At 37.8% G+C, this 24497-nt stretch overlaps 1 protein-coding gene across 1 annotated transcript; it reads left to right on the top strand.

Moving 5' to 3' along the window:
- Nucleotides 1-1445: 1445 nt before the first annotated feature.
- Nucleotides 1446-13162, top strand: ZNF470 (zinc finger protein 470). The gene is given in 5 exon segments (XM_008583788.1): nucleotides 1446-1458; nucleotides 2463-2554; nucleotides 8796-8922; nucleotides 9089-9184; nucleotides 11003-13162. Coding segments are annotated over 4 exon segments (2301 nt in total). The 5' UTR covers nucleotides 1446-1458; nucleotides 2463-2494; the 3' UTR covers nucleotides 13021-13162.
- The last annotated feature ends 11335 nt before the right edge of the window (nucleotides 13163-24497 follow it).

Genomic DNA, 24497 nt, shown 5'->3' with positions numbered 1-24497 from the left:
ACTTCCACTTCCGGCGGGGACTCGAAGTCGGGCGAGCGAGAGTCTGGCAGGGTTCCGAGGAGAGGCTGGGCGGGCTGGACCCGGGCCCCGGGGAGGCGCCGAGGGGCCAGAGTCCTCGTCCGAGCGGCGGGGTGGGTGGGACGGGCGAGAATGTGCGCGTGTAGCCCGGAGACTGTGTGACTGTTAGAGCGTGGTATGTGTGAGTGTGAGATGTGGGACTGATTGGGATGTCCGTGTGTGACTGGGGGGACTGTGTATGAGAGGAGGCTGGTGGGCCGGACCGGGAGGGGTGTGTGTGGCTGTGCGCGTCTCTGCGCTTGCGTGCACTTCCCAGCCGCATGGGAAGGACGGTGCGTATTGACATGAGCGAAGGATTTTAAGCGGCTGAGAGCTGGAAGCACCCCTTTCGCCCTCCTTCCCCTGTCCCCCAAGATCAACCACGCAGAGCCTAGTGTGGGCCAAAGGCCTGGAGTCCTGGGAAGGTGCCCAGGCAGGGGCTGCAGCTAAAACATTTCTTGCCCGCTCTATCTGGACAGGGCAGAGCTCGGGACATGTCCACAGGACAGCGAAGAGCAGAGACCATGGGGACTCCGGACAGAGGTAAGAGTGACAGATGGCTTGCGTGCAGCTGCAAGAGAGGAAATAGAGGTTTGGGGTTCTGTCCTTCGGGATCCAAGTGACGAAATGGAGCACTTTGGAGGAGGATGTCCCTGGCCTCCAAGGCTGGTGGACTTGCTAGTCCAAAGATTTGGAGGATCGCCTTGGGCCACAGTGTGGAGCTGGAATCAGGGAGGGACCTTGATTTGCCCAGAGTTACCTAACCAGACATATGCCCCCTTCCAGAACCTTGGGGTAGTTCCAAGGAACTAGAGGAGAGAACATTCTCCATTATAACGTTACCATTGGGTGTTCTGCTGCTGGTCAAGTAGGACTTCGGCATTTAGCTTTTTACCTGTCAGAGCCTTGTCCCATCTATCACCTTGGGATGGGAATTGTGAGGAAGGCAAGATTCACAGCATCATCTGGAAATGGTGAGAGATTCCAGCCTTTTCCATGGCTTAGTCACCCTCTACTCAGGGAAAGAAAATATTCCCATTCCTGGAACTTCTCTCTCCCCCCTATTTTGCTGCTCCTATACTCCCAGTATTTAAAGAGACAGGGAAAATAAATTCTGCTCATAGCCAAATTGTTCTTTGCTTGTTTTACTGCATGTGATAATAATAGCTAATGTTAATGGGTGTTTACTATGTGACAGATAGAGTTTTAAGACCTTTTGGGAGTATTATCACCAAACCTTACAATATTATGAAGAACTACCTTATCTCCTTTTTATAGGTGAGGACACTGATGTAGAGAGGATAAGTAATCACTCGTAAGTGGAAGAGCCAGGATTCAGACCCAGGACAGGCTGACTCCAGAGTCTCCCTCTATGTTGGCATCCCTCAACAACTGCCAGAGGTAGGTATTCTTAACCACTTTTGACAGTTGAAGAAACTGACTCTGGGAGGGTTAAACAAGTTCAAGATTTCAGATCCCAAAACCTCTACTGAACAGGTTTGAGTTTGTTTTTGTTTTTTAAACTATGACTCTCAGTTCTTATATAAAGTGGAAATGATGGTATTGTATGCTTCATATGACTGTCATAAGGATTAAATGAACTCATACATGTAAAGTACATAGTAAGTGTTCAATAAGTGTTCATTCTTGTTGTAATCATTATAATAATCCTTTGAGAAGACAGTGTAGTTTATAGGAAAGAAGCCAGAATTAATTGATACTTTATCCCCTTCCTGATTGAAGAAACTGGGCTCAGGCAGGTCAAGGAACTTCTTCAAAACTATATTTGTCACAAAGCAAAATGAGAACCAGGGTCTTGTGATAATTTTTTGATCCAGTTACCTGCAAACCACATGGACTCTTTGTTGTAACAAAGGTAATGCCTCTCTCTGGGGAAGATGGCATTCCGCAAGGAATCTGTCTCACAGAATCTTCACAAATCCTGACCAGTGGCACAGAAGGCATGTTTTCTGTTATTTTGTGGTGTCTGTGTGAGCAAATACTAGGTGGTAGAGTTAGGCAGACTTAGGTTGGTGATTGGGTTTCCTTATTTACAAGCTGTGTGACTTGTGCAAAAGACTTCACTTCCCACAGCTTGTATGTGTAACACGGTGACACTATGCCCTCTTTCTTTAAAGATTATGGAGATTAAAAGAGAGTATTAATATAAGCAGCACACCTAGTACATCTCTGTTGTTAATGAATGGGTGGTGAGAGAGATTATTCTCAGCCTGAAAACCCAGGGCAGAGATAAACCGCAGCTGTAAATTGCAGGTCTCCCAATCAGTGCCTGGACTTGGGGTGGGAGGTGAGGAGTGAGAACAGAGGGAGCTAAAAGGAAGAGAGGATTTCTAGGCTGTGATTATTAGAGCTACTCAGTCTCTCACTACTCCCTTGTCCCCCAGCTCTGCCCTCTCAGAATAAAGTCCTTCTTCAAATGAAAAGCAAGGAAGAGGTGGAAGTGACAGAAATTGAACTTCTTAAAGCCATGTCCCCGGTAAGTTAGTATTCCTTCTCTCCCCATTAAAATACAGTTTCACTTTTGAGAATTTGGTAATGTATGTTTCTTTCTGAAAATTGTCTGCCTAAGAGTTCCATCTTGGAGCCTATTTTCCGTTTCCTTCTTTCTGATGAGTGATAGGGCCAAAGGGACAGATTCAGGCAACTCAGTGCCCTCTCAGAGGTTCCTCTTCTTCCTGCTCAGTGTTTTTCATTCAAGAAATGGCCCAGTCTCACCCCTTCCCTTGTGCTCAGTCTTTTCATAGACATCTGACAAAGCAGGAGAAGAGTACTTGGAGCCATATGTGCCTGGTCCCTTAGTCCCAGTCCTGACTATCAGAGAGCTTAGTCTCACCCCTTCCCTTGTGCTCAGTCTTTTCATAGACATCTGACAAAGCAGGAGTAGAGTACTTGGAGCCATATGTGCCTGGTCCCTTAGTCCCAGTCCTGACTATCAGAGAGCTTACCGTCTGCTGGAGAAATGAAAAGGCATTAAATACTTATACAGTATAAATGCTGTAGGTGGAGAGTAGACTTACTGGGGAATAGTGGGGAAGGGCCATTCATTAGTAGCACATATGGTACCTTTGGGTGAATTAGATAAAAAGGTATCCCTTCTCTGGACTGGTGAAGCTTTGTGACAGGCCACACAATCTGGCAAGAGGAAGTCTACTTTATTTTAGCTACTTCTTGCCTCCTTAGTGAGGGATTCTTATGCAGGATAACAATCATACTGTTGAGGGGAGGAAGGGTTGGGAAGACTTCACAGAGAAAGTGATTCCTGAGTTGCATCTTAAAGAAAGTGGAGGAAATCTGTAGGCACAAGTGGGATGGGTGGTATTCTGGCCAGAGTATGCAAAAGTTTGCCCTCCCCACTTGACTGTGTAGCCATATGCATCCTAAAGTACCAGGGAATGTTCTACATCCTTTTTTCTTTCTAGGAGGAGTACCATAATCTATTAATCAGTCCCTTGTTCCATAGGTGAATTGTTGCCAATGTTTTGCTATTTAATAGAGTGTTGCAGTAATCATCCTAGTAGTTGAATTTCTGCCCTCATCTCTGATTATTTTCTTTGAATAAATTTCTAGTTTTTTATTCTTTGTGGTTTAGAGTTTCTCAAACTTACTCTACTCTAGAACATTTTAAATTTTAATATTTTTATGACCAGTAGTAGAAGCTTTAAGAGCTATAATTCATGTTCTGATTCAAATAAACTATTAAACTAGTTTCACCAGTAAATTGATTATTATAAGAAATTATCAGATTTGATTCGTAAACTTAGAAAATTAACCAAATAAAAGGTAACTTGGAGTAGTTAAATTGTTTTTACTTTCTGTCAAAGATACATAAAATAACTTATAGCAACATTATGACACCTTTTCTTAGTGCATAAAACATGCACTACCAAGGAACATGTTTCTTAGAGTATTTAAACATTTAAGACAAAAGCATTATTGTCATTTGTCAGAGGAAAATATATTTTAAGATTAACAGAGTCCATACTCTGGTTAGTAACATGGACTCTGGAACCAGACTGCTTAAGTACAGATTCTAGTTTCACTACACAAGTATAGTACATATATTGCCTGAATTTCAGATACTTAATTTCAGTTTCCTCAGTTGTAAAATGGGGATAATGATGGTCTAATTTATAGGACTTTCATGAGGATTAATGAATTAATTTAAGCATTTAAGAAAGTACCTGGCATATGGTAAGCACTATGTAAACATTAGCTATGTAAGCTACTATTGACTTACTGTTTTTTTTTTTTTTTTTTTTTTTTTTTTTTTTTTTTTTTTTTTTTGAAAATGGAACTGATGTTGAAACATAACCCACAGAAGGCTGGTTGGAACTTGCAGCCAAAACAAAATAACTGCATTTTCTATAGGATTTAACCGAGAAACAGTCTCATAACATAATATTCAAAATGTCCAGAATACAATCTAAAATTACTCATCTTACAAAAAACCAAGAAAATCTCAATTCACAGGGGAAAAGACAACAGATACTAACATCAGTATTACACAAATATTGGAATTATCTGATAAACATTTTAAAGCAGCTATTATAAAATGCTCCATCAAGTAAGATAAAACACTCTTGAAACAAAAGGAGAGACAGAAATTCTTAGCAAAGAAATAGAAAATATAAACAAGATGTGAAAAATATACCACTGGGCCGGCCTGACTTACTGTTGAAGAACTAAGCTCTTCATATGTACACACACAAACATACATACGTATATAAGTTGAAGAACTACAATATATTGTATGTAATGTATGATGCACAAGAAGACTGAACATCAGGATGCTTTTTATTTCCAATGTGTGTTAGTCCATTTTTGTTGCTTATAACACAATACCTGGAGCTGGGTAATTCATAAGAAAATGAAATGTATTGCTTACAGTTTCTGAGGCTGGGAAGTCCAAAGTCCAGGGAATACAATTGGTGAAGGCTTTTTTGGTAGTGACTTCAGTGACAGCAGGGTATCACATTGCAAAACTGTTGGAGCAGAGAGAGCAGAGATAGTGCCTCATGCACTGTCCTTTTAAAGTCATCAGAATGATGCCAATGACCACATTTTTAATCCATTCACTACAGCATGATCCTACAGTCTAATCACCTCTTCAAGGCCCCACCTTTCATTTACCATAATAGGATTCCCCACCCTCTTAACAGTCACAGTGGGGGCTAAGTTTCTAATACATAAATCTTAGGGGACACAATTCAAGCTTCAGAGAGTTTTGGAAGGGACGTTATTCAGTCTGCTACACAGTGGAATAATAATTTTAAAAATAATAATGTACACTGATTTTGAAAGGATCCTAGTTCTGGGAAAGATGGACTAAGCTCACTCCACCCTGGCTTTTCCACTGAAAGCTGCTGAAAACCGGGACAGCATGCTTGGAGCAGCAATTTATGTTCTCTAAAAAGTAGATAGTAGCAAGCAGATTGGGGAAGAAGCCAAAACTGTGATGTGTTTACTGTTGTCCCCCCAGTGTCTCCTAGTATGAGTTCGACAAACCCAAAACCTGGAAGTGGGTATTGGGTGGACAGAGCTGGAGGAGAAGTCTTCTAGTTCTGGCTCAAGGGGTAAGAAAGGAGTCTCTTAATGCTGAGAGGAGAAGAGGGGATATTATTCTTTTAAAAATTTTTCTGTTTTCTCATGCCACAGCAATGGCAGTAGGGTTCTACTGGGGTCTAACAGTCTAAGGGAGGAGAAATTTCCTCTCTGATCAGAGAAGCTATGTTCCCAAAAGGGTGGAGTAAACTCTTATTGCTTCTTTTCTGTTTCTGTCCTCTCTCTGCTTGGCCCCAGGGGTGGATACAGTCATGGGAAATGTACAGTGGACTGGAATAAATAAGCCCCAGTTATCTGGCCAGAGGTTGGAAGAAGGGAGATCCAGGGAAATGGAAAGTACTGGAGAGATCACAGAAAAGGAAAGGCTTTGTAAATCAACCACGTTAAATTGTTATGAACTCTTATTCCGAGCTGCTCATGCATCTGTCTAACCCTAAAGAGCATACCATAGTCTTTGAGAAGTGACCTGAGGGATAAACCACTGTTCAGGTTTCAGGTTGGCCGTTGGGTGCTGCACAAGCAGGACAGAGATAAATATCACTGCAAAGGCTTTGAAAATGGAACTGATGTTGAAACATAACCCACAGAAGGCTGGTTGGAACTTGCAGCCAAAACAAAATAACTGCATTTTCTATAGGATTTAACCGAGAAACAGTCTCATAACATAATATTCAAAATGTCCAGAATACAATCTAAAATTACTCATCTTACAAAAAACCAAGAAAATCTCAATTCACAGGGGAAAAGACAACAGATACTAACATCAGTATTACACAAATATTGGAATTATCTGATAAACATTTTAAAGCAGCTATTATAAAATGCTCCATCAAGTAAGATAAAACACTCTTGAAACAAAAGGAGAGACAGAAATTCTTAGCAAAGAAATAGAAAATATAAACAAGATGTGAAAAATATAACCACAATAAACTCACTGGATGGGCTTAATGGGAGAATGGAGATGATAGAGGAACAAATTAGTGAACTTGAAGATAAGTAGAAATTAATATGAACGACAAAAAAAAGGTTAAACAGAGCCTCTAGGCCTTCTGGGATAGTACAAAAATGGCTGACAGTTTAATCATTGGAGTTGCAAAAGGAGAGAGAAAGTGGAGTGTAAAAAAAAAAATTTGAAGAAACAATGGCTGAAAATTTCTCAGCTTTAGTGAAATGTATAAACCTGTAGATCCATGAAGCTCAATCAAACCCCAACATGATAAACTCCAATAAATCCCTGTCTGGAAACTTCATAATCAAACTGCTGAAAACTAAAGAAAAAGAAAAAAATTTGTAAAAGCAGCCAGAGAAAAATGATGTGTAACATATAGGACAACATTGATTTCAGTGATCAGATTTCTTATCAGAAACCACAGGAGCCAGAGGAGGTATAACAAATTTTTACAAGTACTTAAAGAAAAGAACTGTCAACTTATAATTCATGACCAATGAAAATAGCCTTCAGGAGTGAAGATAAAGTTTTTCATACTAAGGAAAACTAAGGGAACTTATTGCCAGAATTCTAAAAGAATTGCTAAAGGAAGTTCTTCAGATAGCAGTTGTACCATAAGGGAACTTGGAACATCCGGAATGAAGGAAGTTCAACAGAAATGGTAAATATTGTATGTAAATACAATAGACTGTTCCTTCGAGTTCTTTAAAATATTTTCAATGGTTGAAAACAAAACTAATAGCTTAGACTTACTGAACAGAACAGTATTTGAACACAGGTGGTCTGGATTCCGAGCCATGTCTTAACTACTGTGGTATACAGATGCTCCTCAACTTACAATGATGTTCTGATAAACATTGTTAAGTTGAAAAGTTGTCAGTCAAACCATTGTGAAGTCCACATGCTTCTTGACTTACAGTGGGGTTACATCCTGGTAAACTCATTGTAAGTCAAAAATATTGTAAGTCAAAATGTATTTAATAAATACCCTGGTAAACCCATTGTAAAGTTGAAAAATCATCTAGTCAAACCATTCTTACGTCCAGATGTTTCTTGACTTATGATGGAGTACTTACATCCCAGTAAACCCATCGTAAAGTTGAAATATCCTAAGTAAAACAATTGTACGTCAGAGACCATCTGTACTGCAATTAGATAAAATAAAATGTAAGATTAAAAATAAAATGTAAATTAAAAATAAAATGTAAGATTAAAAATAAAATGTAAGATTAAAATAAAATGTAAATTAAAATTTATTTAATTAAATAAATAAATTTTCTTTATTTAATTCTCACAGTGCTACTATGAAGTATTAAAATTATTCCCATTTTCAGATGGGAAAACTGAGGCACAGGGGAGTTAATTAACTTGGCCAAGATCACCCACCTGATTAGTACCAGAGTCTGAATGCCTTAGAGTAATGTGACCTTTGTTTTGGTTTTATTAACAACAGGTATTTATTGAAAACTCTTAATGTTGATATAAGTGAATCACAAAATAAATTGAAAATCCACCAGCAATTGTGGAGTGGATGATTGTCATCACTTGCTGGTTGGTTAGGAAATACAGATCATGCAATAATCACATCACATGATCCGTCTTGATACTTCTCAGGAGATTATCAAAAAACAACTTTTCAAATGTGTTCTTCTGTCGTAATACAAATATATTTTTTATCTCAAAAGAAAAGAATATTGCTAGGTGTTCTTTTTTTTTTTTTCTTTCATTTTTTAGGCAACTTTTAACATCTCAAGATTTCTTAGAACATATTGTGAGGACTGAAATCATGTTCGTCAGGTCAGCATCCTTCCTTGAAACTTTCCCTCACAGTCCCAGAGCTCTTTAATTTCTACATGTAGAGAAGCAATCCATCTCCTAATGTAAATAATATAATTTAGCACTTGATTATATCCTGTTTTGAATGTAGTCAACATTTTTTAATGTGAGAATGTATTCTCACTTCCATGGAATTGTAAATGTTCGAAGAGCAGAGAGTATCTCTCATTTAATCTTTTCCCCAATATGTATAGTATTGCTAGGCAGAAATGTTGTCCGGTTACTACCTGAACTGGAACATTTAGACTCTCAGTGCAATTACTTATACACAATGTTTGTATCTCAAAGTAAAAACAGCAATAACCCTTTACCCTAGAGCCACATAGGGGCATGAAAACTGATTGAGCAAGATTATTTTTTGCCATTTTAGGGTTCAGTGACATTCACAGATGTTGCCATAGACTTTTCCCAAGATGAGTGGGAATGGCTGAATTGTGCTCAGAGGAGTTTGTACAGGAAGGTGATGTTGGAGAACTACAGGAACCTTGTTTCAGTGGGTAAGAGTATCTTCTTCCTTCTCCCTCCCCATGACTCAGTAGTCTTTTGTGCCTTTATCAACATTTTCTTACAATGTCTCTCTTCTTTCAAGACCATTTGGACTGAGTTATAGCTCTTGAATACCTATGGCATGGCCAATTTTTCTATCTTTTCTTATAAATGCAGGTCTTTGCATTTCTAAACCAGATGTGATCTCCTTATTGGAGCAAGAGAAAGAGCCCTGGGTGATGAAAGGAAAGATGACAGGAGGCCTGTGCCCAGGTGAGTGCAGGATAACTAGAGATGAAGAAACTATTCTCAAGATATTTCTTCTCTTTGATATTTGTTGGAAAACATCTCTCAAGCTTCCTTCTGAATTAAACTTGTTCTAACACCAGTTTATGAATGTTCCTTCTCTTTTCCACTGGTATGACATACCACCTTTAACTTTACTGATTTCCTGTATGTAGCAAGGTCTTGAACTCTTGTTCCACTGATGTTTACCTAGTTCTACTCAAGTACCATATTGTTATGATCATCCTAGACTTTGAACATTTTTGAATTCTTTAGTCAAACGTGTTTAGTTTTTAAAAATGATTTAAATATTTTCCTTTCTTTAAAAAGGTGAGTTTATTGTGTTAAAATGCGTGATAGCTATGTTCTTCCCTCTACCTGTTGTTATTTTTCTCTTTGGTGTTTCTTTTGTTATTTATTCTTGCTTTGTTGTTTATTATGTCTGTTTTTTCTTTATTTCCCCTTGATGCCATCCCACCTCACCCCTTTAATGAGAAAGGTTTTTAGTTCTATAAATTGTAGAACTAAACTTCATGTCTTTATATATTTTAAAATCTGTACTTTAAAATTCATCATCTTGAAATTTATAAAATTGTCTTTTGATACCCATATGAAAAATGAAGAAATTAGCTCATGAATATTACCTCCTTCCTATTTGTCCATCATTTTCCTACCTATATTGTACTCACTGCAATTTTTTGCCCAGTTTGTTTTCATCAAAAATTTTATTTTCTTAGTTCCTCACCTTGCTTCAGAGGTATTTTACCAGTTTAGAAAGCTAGACGAGACTATAGATATATATTGCAAGAAAATAAGCCTCAAGCGAGGTGGTCACAGTTTACTACATGGCCTGTGTGTGGCCTTTTTCTGCTTTCAGTTCTCATAGTTTCAAGAAGAGGATTGTTGGCAGGTCACTTGTGGCCCTATGTACCTTAACAAATAAGAAATAATTAAATAAGCACCCAATTCGAGATATTAGAAAAAGAATAAAGTGAATCTAAGGAAAACCAAAATAAATTATATATATATATATATATATATATTCTAGAGATACATATAAGAATAAATGAATTAGAAAACAAATCTAATGAAGATAAATATGTGCTTTTGTTAGAAAACCAATAAAATATATAGACTATGGGCAAATGAGAGAAAACATAAAAAAGAGATAATGATAAGTAATCACAGGTGGGTAAGAACCTAAAAGAATGGTTTGAATCTATTTCTCTCAACTCTCTCTAAATAATTTGAAAACCTGTATGAAATGGATGATACTCTAGGAGAATATAAAAATGTAAATTACTGTAACTGACAGCAGAAACTTAAACAGACCAGTTACTGTTGAAAAATATAGAAAGTTGTCTATGAACTGCCTCCCCCAAATCCACAAAACCAAATAGTTTCATAAATCAATTCTATAAAACCTTTAAGGGAAAATATCACCAACGTTGTTTAAAATACTCCTAGATAGAGAATGAGAAGGAGAGCTTAAAAAAAACTTGTTTACAATGACAGCATAACATTTGATACTAATATCTACCAAAATAGCAAAAAGAAAAAGGAAATTAAGACATCTCAATTATGACTATTGGTGCAAAGTCTTAAATAAAATATCATATTGAAATAATATCATGGCCAATGAGGGTTTATTCCAGGAATGCAAGGATGGTTGCATCACCTAATCTATGAAAAACATGTACCTTTTGTGGACTTCAATAATCATTTCATGCACGTGGTTTCATTTTGGAAGTTTCCATTCTTCTAGCATTTAATAAAGGAGACATTTGCTTTCTTAATATCTTTCAGACTTGGAGTATGTGTGGGTGACCAAGGAATTATCTCCAAACCAGGATGTTTATGAAGAAAAATTATCCCAGGCAATAGTAATGGAAAGACTTACAAGCTATGACCTTGATTGTTCCACATTAGAGGAAAACTGGAAATGTGAAGGCCTGTTTGAGAGGGAGCTGGTAAGGCAGAAGGCAAATTTTAGGCAAGACACAATCACGCATATAGATACCCTTATTGAGAAAAGAGACCACTCTAACAAATATGGGATAGTTTTCCCACTGAATACATTATCTTATATAAAACAGGTTTTTCCCATTGGAAAGAGAATATATAATTTTGATACAGATACAGAAAGTTTACAAACACATTCAGTTATTAAAAAACACAAGCAAGTCTATGAAGAAAAGAAACTTTTAAAATGTAATGATTGTGAGAAAATGTTCAGCAAAATCTCAACCCTTACTCTTCATCAAAGAATTCATACCGGAGAGAAACCCTATGAATGTATTGAATGTGGGAAGGCCTTCAGCCAGAGTGCCCACCTTGCTCAACATCAGAGAATACACACAGGTGAAAAACCCTTTGAATGTACTGAATGTGGGAAAGCCTTCAGTCAGAATGCTCATCTTGTTCAACATCAGAGAGTTCATACTGGAGAAAAACCTTATCAATGTAAGCAGTGTAATAAAGCCTTCAGCCAGCTTGCACACCTTGCTCAACACCAGAGGGTTCATACTGGAGAGAAACCTTATGAATGTACTGAATGCAGTAAGGCTTTTAGTGTTTGTTCATCCCTAGCTCATCATCGAAGGATTCACACTGGGAAAAGACCCTATGAATGTATTGACTGTGGGAAAGCTTTCAGGCAGAATGCTTCTCTCATACGTCATCGGCGATATTACCATACTGGAGAGAAACCCTTTGATTGTATTGATTGTGGGAAAGCTTTCACTGATCACGTAGGACTTATTCAGCATAAGAGAATTCATACTGGAGAGAGACCTTACAAATGTAACATGTGTGGGAAGGCTTTTAGACATGGCTCATCCCTAACAGTACATCAGAGAATTCACACAGGAGAGAAACCTTATGAATGTAATATCTGTGAGAAAGCCTTTAGCCATCGTGGCTCACTTACTCTGCATCAAAGAGTTCATACTGGAGAGAAACCCTATGAATGTAAGGAGTGTGGGAAAGCTTTTCGACAGAGCTCACACCTCGCTCATCATCAGAGAATTCATACTGGAGAGAAACCTTATGAGTGCAAGGAGTGCAGTAAAACCTTCAGCCAAAATGCACACCTTGCACAGCATCAGAGAATTCATACTGGAGAGAAACCTTATGAATGCAAGGAGTGCAGCAAAACCTTCAGCCAAAATGTACACCTTGTGCAGCATCAGAAAATGCACACTGGAGAGAAACCTTATGAATGTAAAGAATGTGATAAGGCTTTTGCTCAGATTGCACACCTTGTGCAACACCAGAGAGTTCATACTGGTGAGAAACCTTATGAATGTACTGAGTGTGGGAAAGCCTTTAGCGGTGGCTCCTACCTTGTTCAACATCAGAGACTCCACACTGGCAAAAGGCCTTATGAATGTCTTGAATGTGGGAAGGCGTTCATGCAGAGGGCATCCCTTATTTGTCATCAAAGATGTCATACTGGTGAGAAACCTTATGAATGTAATGTTTGTGGGAAAGCCTTTAGCCATCGTAAATCCCTTACTCTACATCAGAGAATTCATACGCGAGAGAAACCTTATGAGTGTAAGGAATGTAGCAAAGCCTTCAGCCAGATTGCCCATCTTACACTACATAAGAGAATTCATACTGGAGAAAGTCCCTATGAATGTAAAGACTGTGGAAAAGCCTTCAGGCAGAGTGTACATCTTGCTCATCATCAGTGAATTCATACTGGAGAGTCATCCTCAATTATTCCCTCCTCCTTACTTCCATATCACCAATCCTGTAGATTGAACCTTCTGAATGTAGAATTCATCCACTTTTTCCTAGTCCGTATCCTGTCATCATAGTCCGAGATGCAACCATCTCATTTGGATTTCTGCAGTAGTGTACCTATTGTGCTTCTTGCTCCTTTCAAGAGCGTTTTAACACTTTAGTCAGTGTAATCTTTTAAAAATAAAAATATATATCTTGTTACTTTTCCATTTGAAACACTTGCATTGAAAAATAGATAATTCATTTCAAGGGTAAAGTACACAATTATTGGCATATAGTTAGTGCTAAATAAATGCTAGTCATTATTTTAGGTAAAGGTTTTCATGAACAGTCTCATTCAGCTACAAGTAAAATGAACCAGTAGGTCAAGACTAAGAAATCTACAGACTTTACCACAGACAGAAGACTCTTCACTTTCCCAGTGGGTAGGAAAGATGCACACTCAGAATGGAAAGATTTATGATGCACAAGGTAACATGGTGGCTTACCACTCCTTCTGTATAAGGACATGCAACATTACTGATGAGGAACTCTCAACTCACCTGACACTTAAAATAAGCAAATTAGAACAAAAACATTTGGCAGAATGTAGGACTAGCCAGGGGGTAGTATTAAAATTAACTAATAAGCTAGAAAAATTAATAGCCATGAAATAAACTGAAAAGTGTAGTTCAACACGTCGACCTTTGAAAAAGCAGCACAGACAATTTCTGTTGTATTATAAATTATTCTACAGCTTTTTAAAAAAATGCAGTAAAACTTCCCATCTTATTCCATGAGATTAATAAGACATACCAAAACAGAAAAACATTAACTGCAATTAGCTTATAAATGTAGATGTTAAAACTTATTTTTAAAATATTAAAGGAAGGCTAGACATTTCTCTGTATAAAAAGACTCAGTCTGGTAAAGATATTTCTCCAGAAGTTAAATGTGTGGTTTATTGATCTTATAAAAACCCCAATACACTTTTAGGTTGACAAGCTGATTATGACCATTTATGGTCAGAATTCCTGGTTATAGCAAGGCATGTAGTTTATGTTAGGAATGTAGTACTAATTTAATTAATATTATCTGAGCATTTACTAATATGCCAGATCCTGTTTTAGTTGCTGAGAATTCAGCAGTATACAAAATGGACAAAAATTTTTGCCTCATAGATCTAGTGGGAGAAGAAAAAGTAAAACTTAAATATGTACTACTCGGATGTGATAAGTATATGATATGTACAATAAAGAAATGAATATAGTAAGGTGGGGCTACCTTATGATCCCCAGAGGGGATTAGAGGCAAAGGATGAGGAAGGAACTGGAGGTACCTGTTGGACACAAAGAGCATAATGAGAATTGTCACAGTAGTCTCAAGCCAGATATTTATGACGTTTTGAGTGTTGAAGAGCAAATTGAGGGTTTAACAAGGATCATGAGAGTTTGGTTCACTCTTAAAAACAGTGATTTTAGAGGTTGGTGGAAGGGTACTTTTTTGGTAATAGCTTAATTGAGATATAATTCACATATCATACAATTCTGGGAAAGACCATCCATCCCCTAGCCTTTGTGCCTTCATCAGCAGAAGTGAGGAGGGAGCCCCAAAGTTCCACTTAAAGGGTATGATTCAGGCTTTCGGTATATTCACAGAGTTGTGCAACCATCACCACAGTCAATTTTAGAACATTTTAATTACCCTAAAAAGAAATCTCATGTTCTTTACTAGTTACCCTCACCGCTGGAGGGGTACTTTTATTGGAGCACCCAGAGCTCTTGGATTTTATCTTGATGGCTTCCTATGGCAGTGTAGAGGGCCATGTCAGGGGAGCTCTTATCCAGAGCACATAACTGCTAGAAAATGGAGCTTTTAGGCTCCCTTTTCAGTTCTGCTGATTGAATCATAGAGGCTATGGGATGGGCAGTCTTATCCAGAGCATATGGACTTTCAGTCTCCCCTTATATATGAAAAGGATTTTTTGTTGCAGTAGGGAAAAGATGGATTGATCAAATGGCATTGGGATACTGGAAAAACATAGAGCTGAAACTTGCATGCTACTGAAGGCCTATAATATTAAAGATCTAAAGGTAAAATATTAAAGTACAGGAAAAACAGAATAATATGTCTATATGTCAATACCTTGGTTTAAGACAGGCCTTAAGCATTACGTATAAAACAGGAATTGATATTAGGCTATATAAAATTTATGTGGTGGGAAACATCATAGTCAATAGACAAATGGGAAACTGAAAGAAAACGTTTGCAACAAATATAGCAAAGGATCATAATCTCTGACATTCAAGTACTGCTATAAGTCAGAAATAGTAACATCTGCAATTCAGAGAAAACTGGACAAAGCTAATGGCCAGTTCACAGAAGATGAAATAAAAGCAGTTAATGAAAGTTACCCAATATTGCTAGTAATCAAGGAAATGCAGATTAAAGTGACCATATACTTTTCCCCAAAAGATTGATTTTAAATTGTAGAAGAGTGATAATATCTAGTATTAGTGACTGTGTAGGAAACAAGACAGTTGCATTGTTTGATATATTGCTGTATGTATATACTATTTGAAACCAAAGTGTACAAAGGTAGGTAAATATATAATGGCAAAAAGAAAAAATTTTTTTTAACAATAAAGTATTAAAAACAGCCTAAGTGGGGCCGGCCCGGTGGCGCACTGGATAGTGTGCCGCTTGGGAAGCGCGGCGGCGCTCCCGCCCGAGGGTTCGGATCCCACATATGGACCGGTTCCCGCTCACTGGCTGAGCGAGGCGTGGGGGTAACACTGAGGGTTGTGATCCCATTGCCGGTCCCCGGTCTGGTGCGGGGGCGACACTGAGGGTTGCGATCCATTGCCGGACACGGAAAAAAGACAAAAAAAGACAAAAAAACAAAACAAAACAAACAAAAAAAAACAGCCTAAGTGCCCATCAATTAGTGTAATGAATAAATTATGTATTCATTTAATAGAATTTATGCAGCAATTGAAAAAATAAATATAAATGTGTATATAGCCATAGAAAGACAGCTGTGCTATACTAAGTGAAAAAAACTGCAGACCTGTATTGTAGTGTAAACTCATAATTGTAATATCAAAAATGAAAATTAAAATATATATTATAGTAGGCATCTGTTTTTCTCTGCTCAGGTTTGCCTCCTTTTTAAATCTTTACTATCTCATCCTCTTTTTTGAGTAACTGGCCATACCCTATCATATGGTTCTGATGGACCTGGCCAATCAGATTATCTCTGGAGTTTGAAAGGCAGTTGGATCTGTGTCATCCAGTGGCAGCTCCTTAAAGGATGATGCAAGTGTTTTTGTGGTTGTGATCTTTGGAGCCATCTTGGTTTTTGTGCTTTCTCAGAATATAATTCCTCAAACTGCCTGTTATCCTTCCAATACTTCATTTTTGGCTTCTATTGATCAGTTGCTTGCAATGAGAAAAACTTAACCACTATAGAGTTTAGTATGAAGATTACATAATAGGCAGTAGAATCTTTGGAAAATCTGAGGTATTGGGTTTGGTTTGGGGGTTATATGGGACAAGTAACTTGTTTATTTTCTAGCCTAGGGAAGTAACAACTCATGGTGCCCTGTAGGCAAACACCCAATTGAATTAGTTGTAATCACCTGGGATGAATTGAGGTCTAGGGTCCTGGATAAAGGCAATTTAAAGAGGAAGAAGGTCCAAAGCGTGTAATATGATGCTGGTAACTAACAGCTTTGGATAATTTAAAGCTCAGCTCTTGAACTTCTAGACTGAAAGCACACACACACACAAAAGTCAATTCAACTAAGCAATTTTGTATATCACTGAAAGATGTCTTATACTGTTTGAAGTCATAGGGTTAAGATTGCTCAAAACCAAATTCAGAGACTACTTTTATGCATTGCTAAAGTGGGATGCTAGTTAAATTCCATACTTTATTTTAGAGTGACTGTTGAGGACTGAATTGTGTTCTCCCAAAATTCATATGTTGAAGCCCTAAACCCCAAAGTGACTGTGTGTGGACATTGGGCTAATTAAGGAGGCAATTAAGGTTAAATGAAGTCATAAGGGCAGGGCCCTGATCTAATAAGACTGTTGTCCTTATAAGAGGAAGAGACACCAGAGCTTTGTCTCCACATGTGTACAGAGGAAAGGCCATGTGAGGACACAATGAGAAGGCTGCCATCTGCAAGCCAGAAAGAGAGGCCTCACCAGGAACCAATCCTGCTAGCACCTTGATCTTTGACTCCTACTTTCTAGAACCGTGAGAAGATAAATTTCCATTGTTAAAGCTACCTAGTCTGTGGTATCTCATTAGTGCAGCCCAAGCTGACTAGTACAGTTACCATATAATTTATTGTCAAAACTGGGACATTTTTGAGAATGAAAGGGGTAGTACCTAACTGCACAAGGCTCTTGACAACAGGTATTCAGCGACTGTCCTTGGCAGAGTGGGGTATATGGTCAAACTTCTTGTGTACCAGGATATTGGGTAGGAAAAAATGTGGTTCTAACTATTGGAAAGGTGATATCTCAGAGGATCCAAAGGGTTAGAATATCCTAAACTTGCAAGTCCTTGTGATACACCACCTATTAACATTTGTTTCTTCAGATTCATATACCTTCCCTGTAAAGAAAACTAACAGTTCATTTTATACTGCCACTCCATTGCTGTTTGTGCTAAACAACAGACTGAATTTAATATGACCAAAAAACTAAATGCAAAATCAAAATAGGGCAAAGCATAACTATGTGTTGGAAGAATTTATAGGAGTTAGATTATTAACTAAAATCTGGGACATTTGTGGAAGTGAAATTTGAGGAGGCTGAATATATTGGCAAAGTGGCTTGAGTAGCCTGCCATGGTTCTAAGAATTTGCTGAACTAACCAATGTACCAAATGTTGGCCAATAATAAGTTGCATTATAAGGCCAAAAATCCCTTGAAATAATGTAGAATATGTTGTTCAAAGACTTCAAAAAAGAAATGCTGTATTGGTTCTTGTGTTGCAACACTATGTCTCCTGACAGAAGTCCAGAGTCCATTCATCCTTCCCCGTTTCTCTCATAGTTTAAAAAACCATTATACTGGCTCTCTGGTAGGTGCGGAATGCTCCCAAAAGACTGTAATTGAAGGATCATCTCTGACTGAAAGACTATAATTGAAAGGGGAATGGTGGAATCCAAACTGGCTGAACCCAAGTGGCAGCAGTTATATCACTAAGGACAAAATAGAAGTGGTCATAATAGGCATCAGAGCTCAGATTGGTCTGGACTGCTGAGGTGACTTCCTGTGCCTAATTTAGTCATCATGGAATGTTAGGTGTGATCTCACCCAGCAGCCTACCTAGGATCTTGCTTGATTCATATAACTTCTAAGATTTGATTTCTGGCCAATGGAGACTTCACTCAAGTCACCATATTATAGATCTTGTATTCTCAACAGGGACAATATCTCTCCCAAGGGGTAAAGATTGACTCTCGAAGTAAAAAAAAAAATTAAAAAATAAAACCTTGCATATCACAATGGTTTATAGCCCTCCAAAGCATAACCCTATCTGACGAAATCTTAATCCTTATTGTTTAACTTCTGCTATTAGGGAGAACTTTAACTAAACTTAAATTTAAATAAAACTTAAATTTAATTTTTCTCTTTGGGTTCTTTTTGGGGTATGAGTAATGAAAACAAAATTGAGAAACACTGTTATAGAGTAACACACTCTCAACTTAATTGCCAGACCTGAGACTTTTGCTTGATGGGCCACTGGTTACCCTTGAGAATATAACATAACAGGGGCATACTGTGCACGTTTTTCCTGGCTATCCCCAAAGAATCTGTGGACAGGTAACTCTACTAAATAAAGGGAAATACCAACTGATTTGAAGTCTACTGTATACTTGCTGCCAGTTAACCTTTATTCATTTAGCAATATTTATTGAATGATTGTTATACTGTAGGATGATTATAATTCTATAGATAAATACACTTTACATCAACTCTTGGGGACCCAGAATATCATTGCTGTATCCAAGAGGAAATGTGTAGGACCTGGGTGATGAGTGGGTTCTAATCCAGTGAGATTCATCCTCTGATTATTTCCCCTGGATTTTGCAGAATATGGGTAAATGATTTGAAATTAAATAAGTGATGAATCCAATTTGATTCTAACCCACCTGGTTTCCTTATTAGAGAATTCAGTATGGATTCTTGGCATGCAACTTTTGATGTGGCAAATGTATTTTTCTCAGTTCTAATACACGAGATGCCAGAAGCATTTTGCTTTTCCCTGCCCCAGATCCTGCTCTGTCTTGGCAATAAATCACCTTTCAGGACCCGCACCCCAGTCTAATGCACCGAGACCTAATTGCTCTGCAGGATGTTACACCAGACTACTACATTAGTGGCATTATGCTGATATGAAGTGGAAATCAGGAGAGTTGGCATCCTGGATTCCTTGGAAAGATAGAGCAGATGTATTTTATAGCATAGGAGGTCAACCCCAGGAAGACTTGACATAAGACTATATATCACCCTGATGACAAAACCAGCCAGACATCACAAGAAACCTTCAAACCAGTATATCTTGTGACTATAGACCAAAAAAATTCTCAACAAAATATTAGCAAACCAAGTCCAGCAACACATAAAAGTATTTATACACCATTAGCAGTGAGATTTATTCCAGGAAGGCATGTTTATTTTAATATCTAAAATTCAAAGATCTAGAAGTTTAAAAAGTGAATTAGCAGCCATAGACAAGGGACAAAAAGAGTACTCCCCAGAAAGATGTTGTGTGAACCCTTTTCTTCTGCTGATAGTATTGGCTCTAATAACTGTGGATACTATGACTTACAAGCAACGCCAACACATCAGGGAAGGTCTAGTTCTTTAGATCATTTTTTCATGGGTTAAAAGGAAACAAGATGAATGGATTAATGTTTGATAGTGATGGAATTCAGCATCGTAATACCAGAGGATATCTTTCTGGTGGTGGAGACTGACATATTGCTTATGTTCTACTCTGTAGCCCTTACAAAGTTGAAATAATGGAAGAGGAAAGTGAACAGTAATATTTATTTTAGCTATTTATGTTTAAGTGTGAAATAAGTATTATCATTTCTATAATCTCGAGCTTTAGAGGAAGATATTTTGGTGGTTGCATATATTTCCTCTCATGTGGAACAAAAGAGAGTAGAAGCAGACCACTCTGTGCATCAACCTCAAAAAATTATGGAAAAGAGAAAATTACCTTTGGATCATGCTGCACTGTATAAAGGTGGCAGGAAGATGTATGTAAAAAGTGTATTTCTTGCATTAATTTTTTTAAAATTTGAGTTGAAATGCCTTTTAACCATTACCTCGTGTGATAATGTTTCTCTTTGCCTTTTTCAGCCAAGATTCAGCAGTCAGATGTTTATTACACATCTATTACTCTATTATTTGTTGTTCTTGCATGATTCAAACCACCATTCAGTGCCCACCTTTCACCATATCTAACAAAAATTGTCAGGAGGTTGTAAAGGAAGTGTCACTTTATTATATAACTAACTCCGTGTTGCTGTTCACATCCTGTGGAAACATGGGTACAATGAAGTATTTGCCCAGCCAGACTTTTTCTCACTTTTCATGACTTTAAAACAAATTGTGACTGGCTGGTTAGCTCAGTTGGTTAAAGTGCAATCTAATAACACCAACATGAAGACTGAATGGTTTTCCCTCTGAGATCAGAAACAATGTAAAGATGTCCACTGTCATACTTCTATTCAATATTGTACAGAAGGTTCTAGGCAGTGCAATTAGGAAAAAAAAATAAGAAGGATGCATACAGATTGGAAAAGAAGTAAAATTATCTTTGTTCTCAGATGACATGATCTTATTTATAGAGTCTTAAGTAATCCACTAGAAATCTATTAGAACTAATAAAAAAGTTTAACAAGGTTGCAGGATATAAAATCAATATACAAAAGCCCATTGTATTTCTATACACTAACAGTAAGCAATTAAAAAATTAGATTAAAAATAGTTCCATTTAGAAAACATCAAAAGGAATAAAATACTTAGGAATCAATTTAACAAAAGAAGTACAAAATTTATATTCTGAAAATAACAAAATATTATTGAAAGAAATTAAAGAACACCTAAATAAGTGGAAAGATATCCCATGTCCTTGCATTGAAAGGCTTAATATTGTTAAGATGGCAATACTCCACAATATTATCTATGTATTTTGCAGACATTGATGGGCTGACCCTAAAATTAATATGGAAGCTGAAGGGACCCATAGTAGCCAAAACAATCTTGAAAAAGAAGAAAAAAATTGGAGGACTAACACTTCCAAATTTCAAAACAAAACTACAGTAATCAAGACTGTGGTACTGGCATAAGGATAGGTATATAGATTAATGGAATAGGGTGTAAAGTTCAGAAATAAATTCATTTTCATTAAGGGTGCCAAAACAATTCAGTGGGGAAAGAAAAGTCATTTTAACTAATAATGCTGGGACAACTGGATATTCACATGCAAAAGAATGAATTTGGACCCCTACCCAACACCATATACAAAAAGAAACTCAAAACATATCAAAGACCTAAATGTAATTGCTAAAACTATAAAACTCTTAGAAGAAATATAGTGGTAAATCTTTATGACCTTGGATTTGGCAATGGTTTTGTAGCTATAACACCCAAACCACAAGCAACAAAAGAATAATAAGTTGGTCTTTAATCAAAATTAAAAACATCTGTGCTTCAATGGGTACCATCAAAAAAGTGAAAAGACAACTTCATAGAACGAGAGAAAATATTTGCACATCATACATCTGCAAGGAACATAAATTCAGAATCACAACTCAACAATCAGAAGACAAATAACCCAATAAAAAATGGGCAAAGGATTTGAAAAGATATTTTACCAAAGAAAATATAAAAATGACCAACAAGCACATGAAAAGATGCTCAGCATCATTAGTCATCAGGGACATATGAATCAAAACCAAAATGAGACACCACTTCACACCCACTAGAATGGCTTTAATCAAAAAGAGATAAAAACAAGTCATAGACATTTCCAGCTTCAATCTTGAATCCTGGGCCAGGGACCCTGTGGGAGACAGAAGCTCAACCTGCAACCCCAGTCCCTGAGAGTGTTTGTTCTCAGACCTCCTCTTCAGGGGAGAAGAGAGGAAGAGCAGAGAGTGAAAGCCCCAACAGAAAGCCTTTGAATGAGATCAGGATGGTAACTGTGCCCAGTAGAGGAACTTCAGATCTGTAGGTCTCCAGGGCTGAGGCATCTCTGGGAAATTTTCGAGTTGAAGCCCACAAAAGACCAAACTTCTTTGTCAGGGGAGCCTCACTCCTACCACAGTCAAACCCCAAATCTCAGTGGCTTACCACAGCTCGGTGGATGTGCTTGACTCTGCTTCAGTCAGTCATTCAGAGACCCAGGCCCTATCCATTTTATGCCCCTGTCCCCCTCCCTTAGGGTCTCAGAGACTTCCACTGGTTCTTCCACATCTGGTGGGCTGATAAGAGAGAGGGTAGAATGTAACATGGCAATGATAATTGCTTTTCTTTTAGTCACAATTCCACTTGAAGAATATCTATACCCTAAAGACTAATCTGTAAAGTTCATATTAAAAGTAATTCTACATAAAATAAATAGAGGAAAGAAGGGAGAAAAATAATTGTATGGTATATTCAAATATGTATACAAAGAAGTAAGAGAAAGTGCAAATTGTGGTATGCTCAGCACTTCTGTAACTGGTTACAAGACCATAGTTGGTATTAGTAACTTCTTTCTTCCCCTGAGCCATCTATGTTCCTTTTGTTTTCTGCCAGCACCTCAGCCAGTAAGAGATCTTTACAAAATGGCATGACTTAAACCTGCATTTCTAAATAGCCACATCATCAGCCATGCCGTCTTTATTAGATTGCTGCAGTTTTCTATTAATATTTATATTTGGACTTGGAAACACTGGGGGGAAGTGCTCTGGAAAAACATGTGAGTTCCAGACATAGTCTGTCCTGCCTCCATAGTGTATCAGTATCTCAATTTCCACTTGGTAACCAGGATCAATCTCTTCACCAGTAGAGTAACCTCCTTCTCTGCCTGTTGGTTCTGTGGCATACAGCAACCTAAATAGACAGGTGGCAGATTTCCAAACCAGCAGAGCCCAAAGACAGAGGTAAGAAGCAAACATTCTGTGAGTGGATTTTCTTAAATTGTGGTAAAATACTGTAAAGGTTAATTTTAGGTTTCAACTTGGCTGGATTATAAGATACCCAGATAGCTGGTAAAGCATTATTCCTGAGTGTGTTTGTGAAGGTGTTTCCAGAAGCAATTGGCATTTGGATCAGTGAACTTATTAAGGAAGATCCACCTTCCCCCAATGTGGGAGGACACCATCCCTTCAGCTGAGGCCTGGACAGAACAAAAAGGTAGAGGAAAGGTGAATTTGCTCACTCACTCTCTTCTGGAGCTGGGATGCCCTTCTTATCCTTTCCTTAGACATCAGAACTCCAGGTTCTCTAGCCTTTGGACTCTGGGAATTCCACCAGTGGCTAAGAGACACCATCAGCTTCCCTTATTCTGAGGCCTTTGGACTTGGACTGAGACATGTCACCACCTTCCCTGGTTCTCCAGCTTGCAGACAGCCTATCACGGGACTTCTCAGCCTCCATAATCGTGTGAGCCAATTCCTGTAATAAGTCTCCTCTCCTATACAAGGGTACTTCAGAAAGTTCATGGAATCCTGCAACTTTGAAGTGCCCTTGTGTGTGTGTGTGTGTGTGTGTGTGTGTGTGTGTGTGTGTGTGTGTGTGAGTGTATCCCCTATTGGTTCTGTGGTTCTGTCTCTCTGGAGACCCATAACTAATACAAATACATGTAACATAAAATTTGTATTTTTAAGTATATAGTTGAGCAGTGTTAAGTACATTCACTTTGTAGTGCATCCAATCCCAGAACTCTTTATCTTGCAAAACTGAAATTCTGCACTCGTTAAACAATAACTCCCCATTCCTCCCTTTCCCCACAAATCACCATTCTATTTGCTGTTTCTATGAGTTTTACTACTCTAAGTACCTCACATAAGTGGAATCATATAGTATTTGTATTTGTCTTTTAGTGATGCGCTTATTTCACTCAGCATAATGTCCTCAAGATTCATCTATGTTGTAGCATATGTCAGAATTTCCTTTCCTTTTAAGGCTGAATAATATTCCATTGTATGTCTATACCACATTTTGTACATCCATTCATCCACTGATGGATACCTTTGGGCTATTGTGAATAATGCTGCTATGAACATGACTGTACAAATATCTCCTTGAGTTCCAGTTTTCATTTCTTTTGGGTATATACCCAGAAGTGCAGTTGCTGGATCATGTGGTAATTCAATTTTTAATTTTTTGAGGAACCACTGCACTGTTTTCCATAGCAGCTGCACCATTTTACCTTCCCACCAATAGTACACAAAGGTTCCAATTTCTCCATATCCTCAAAAACACTTGTTATTTTCTGTTTCTGTTTGTCTGTTTTTTTTTTTTTCTTTTTGTCTTTTTTCGTGTCCGG

This window comes from Galeopterus variegatus, unplaced genomic scaffold (assembly GCF_000696425.1).
Source record: "Galeopterus variegatus unplaced genomic scaffold, G_variegatus-3.0.2 Scaffold3043, whole genome shotgun sequence".
NCBI lineage: Eukaryota > Metazoa > Chordata > Mammalia > Dermoptera > Cynocephalidae > Galeopterus > Galeopterus variegatus.
This window is presented reverse-complemented; position numbering and strand designations above follow the sequence as displayed.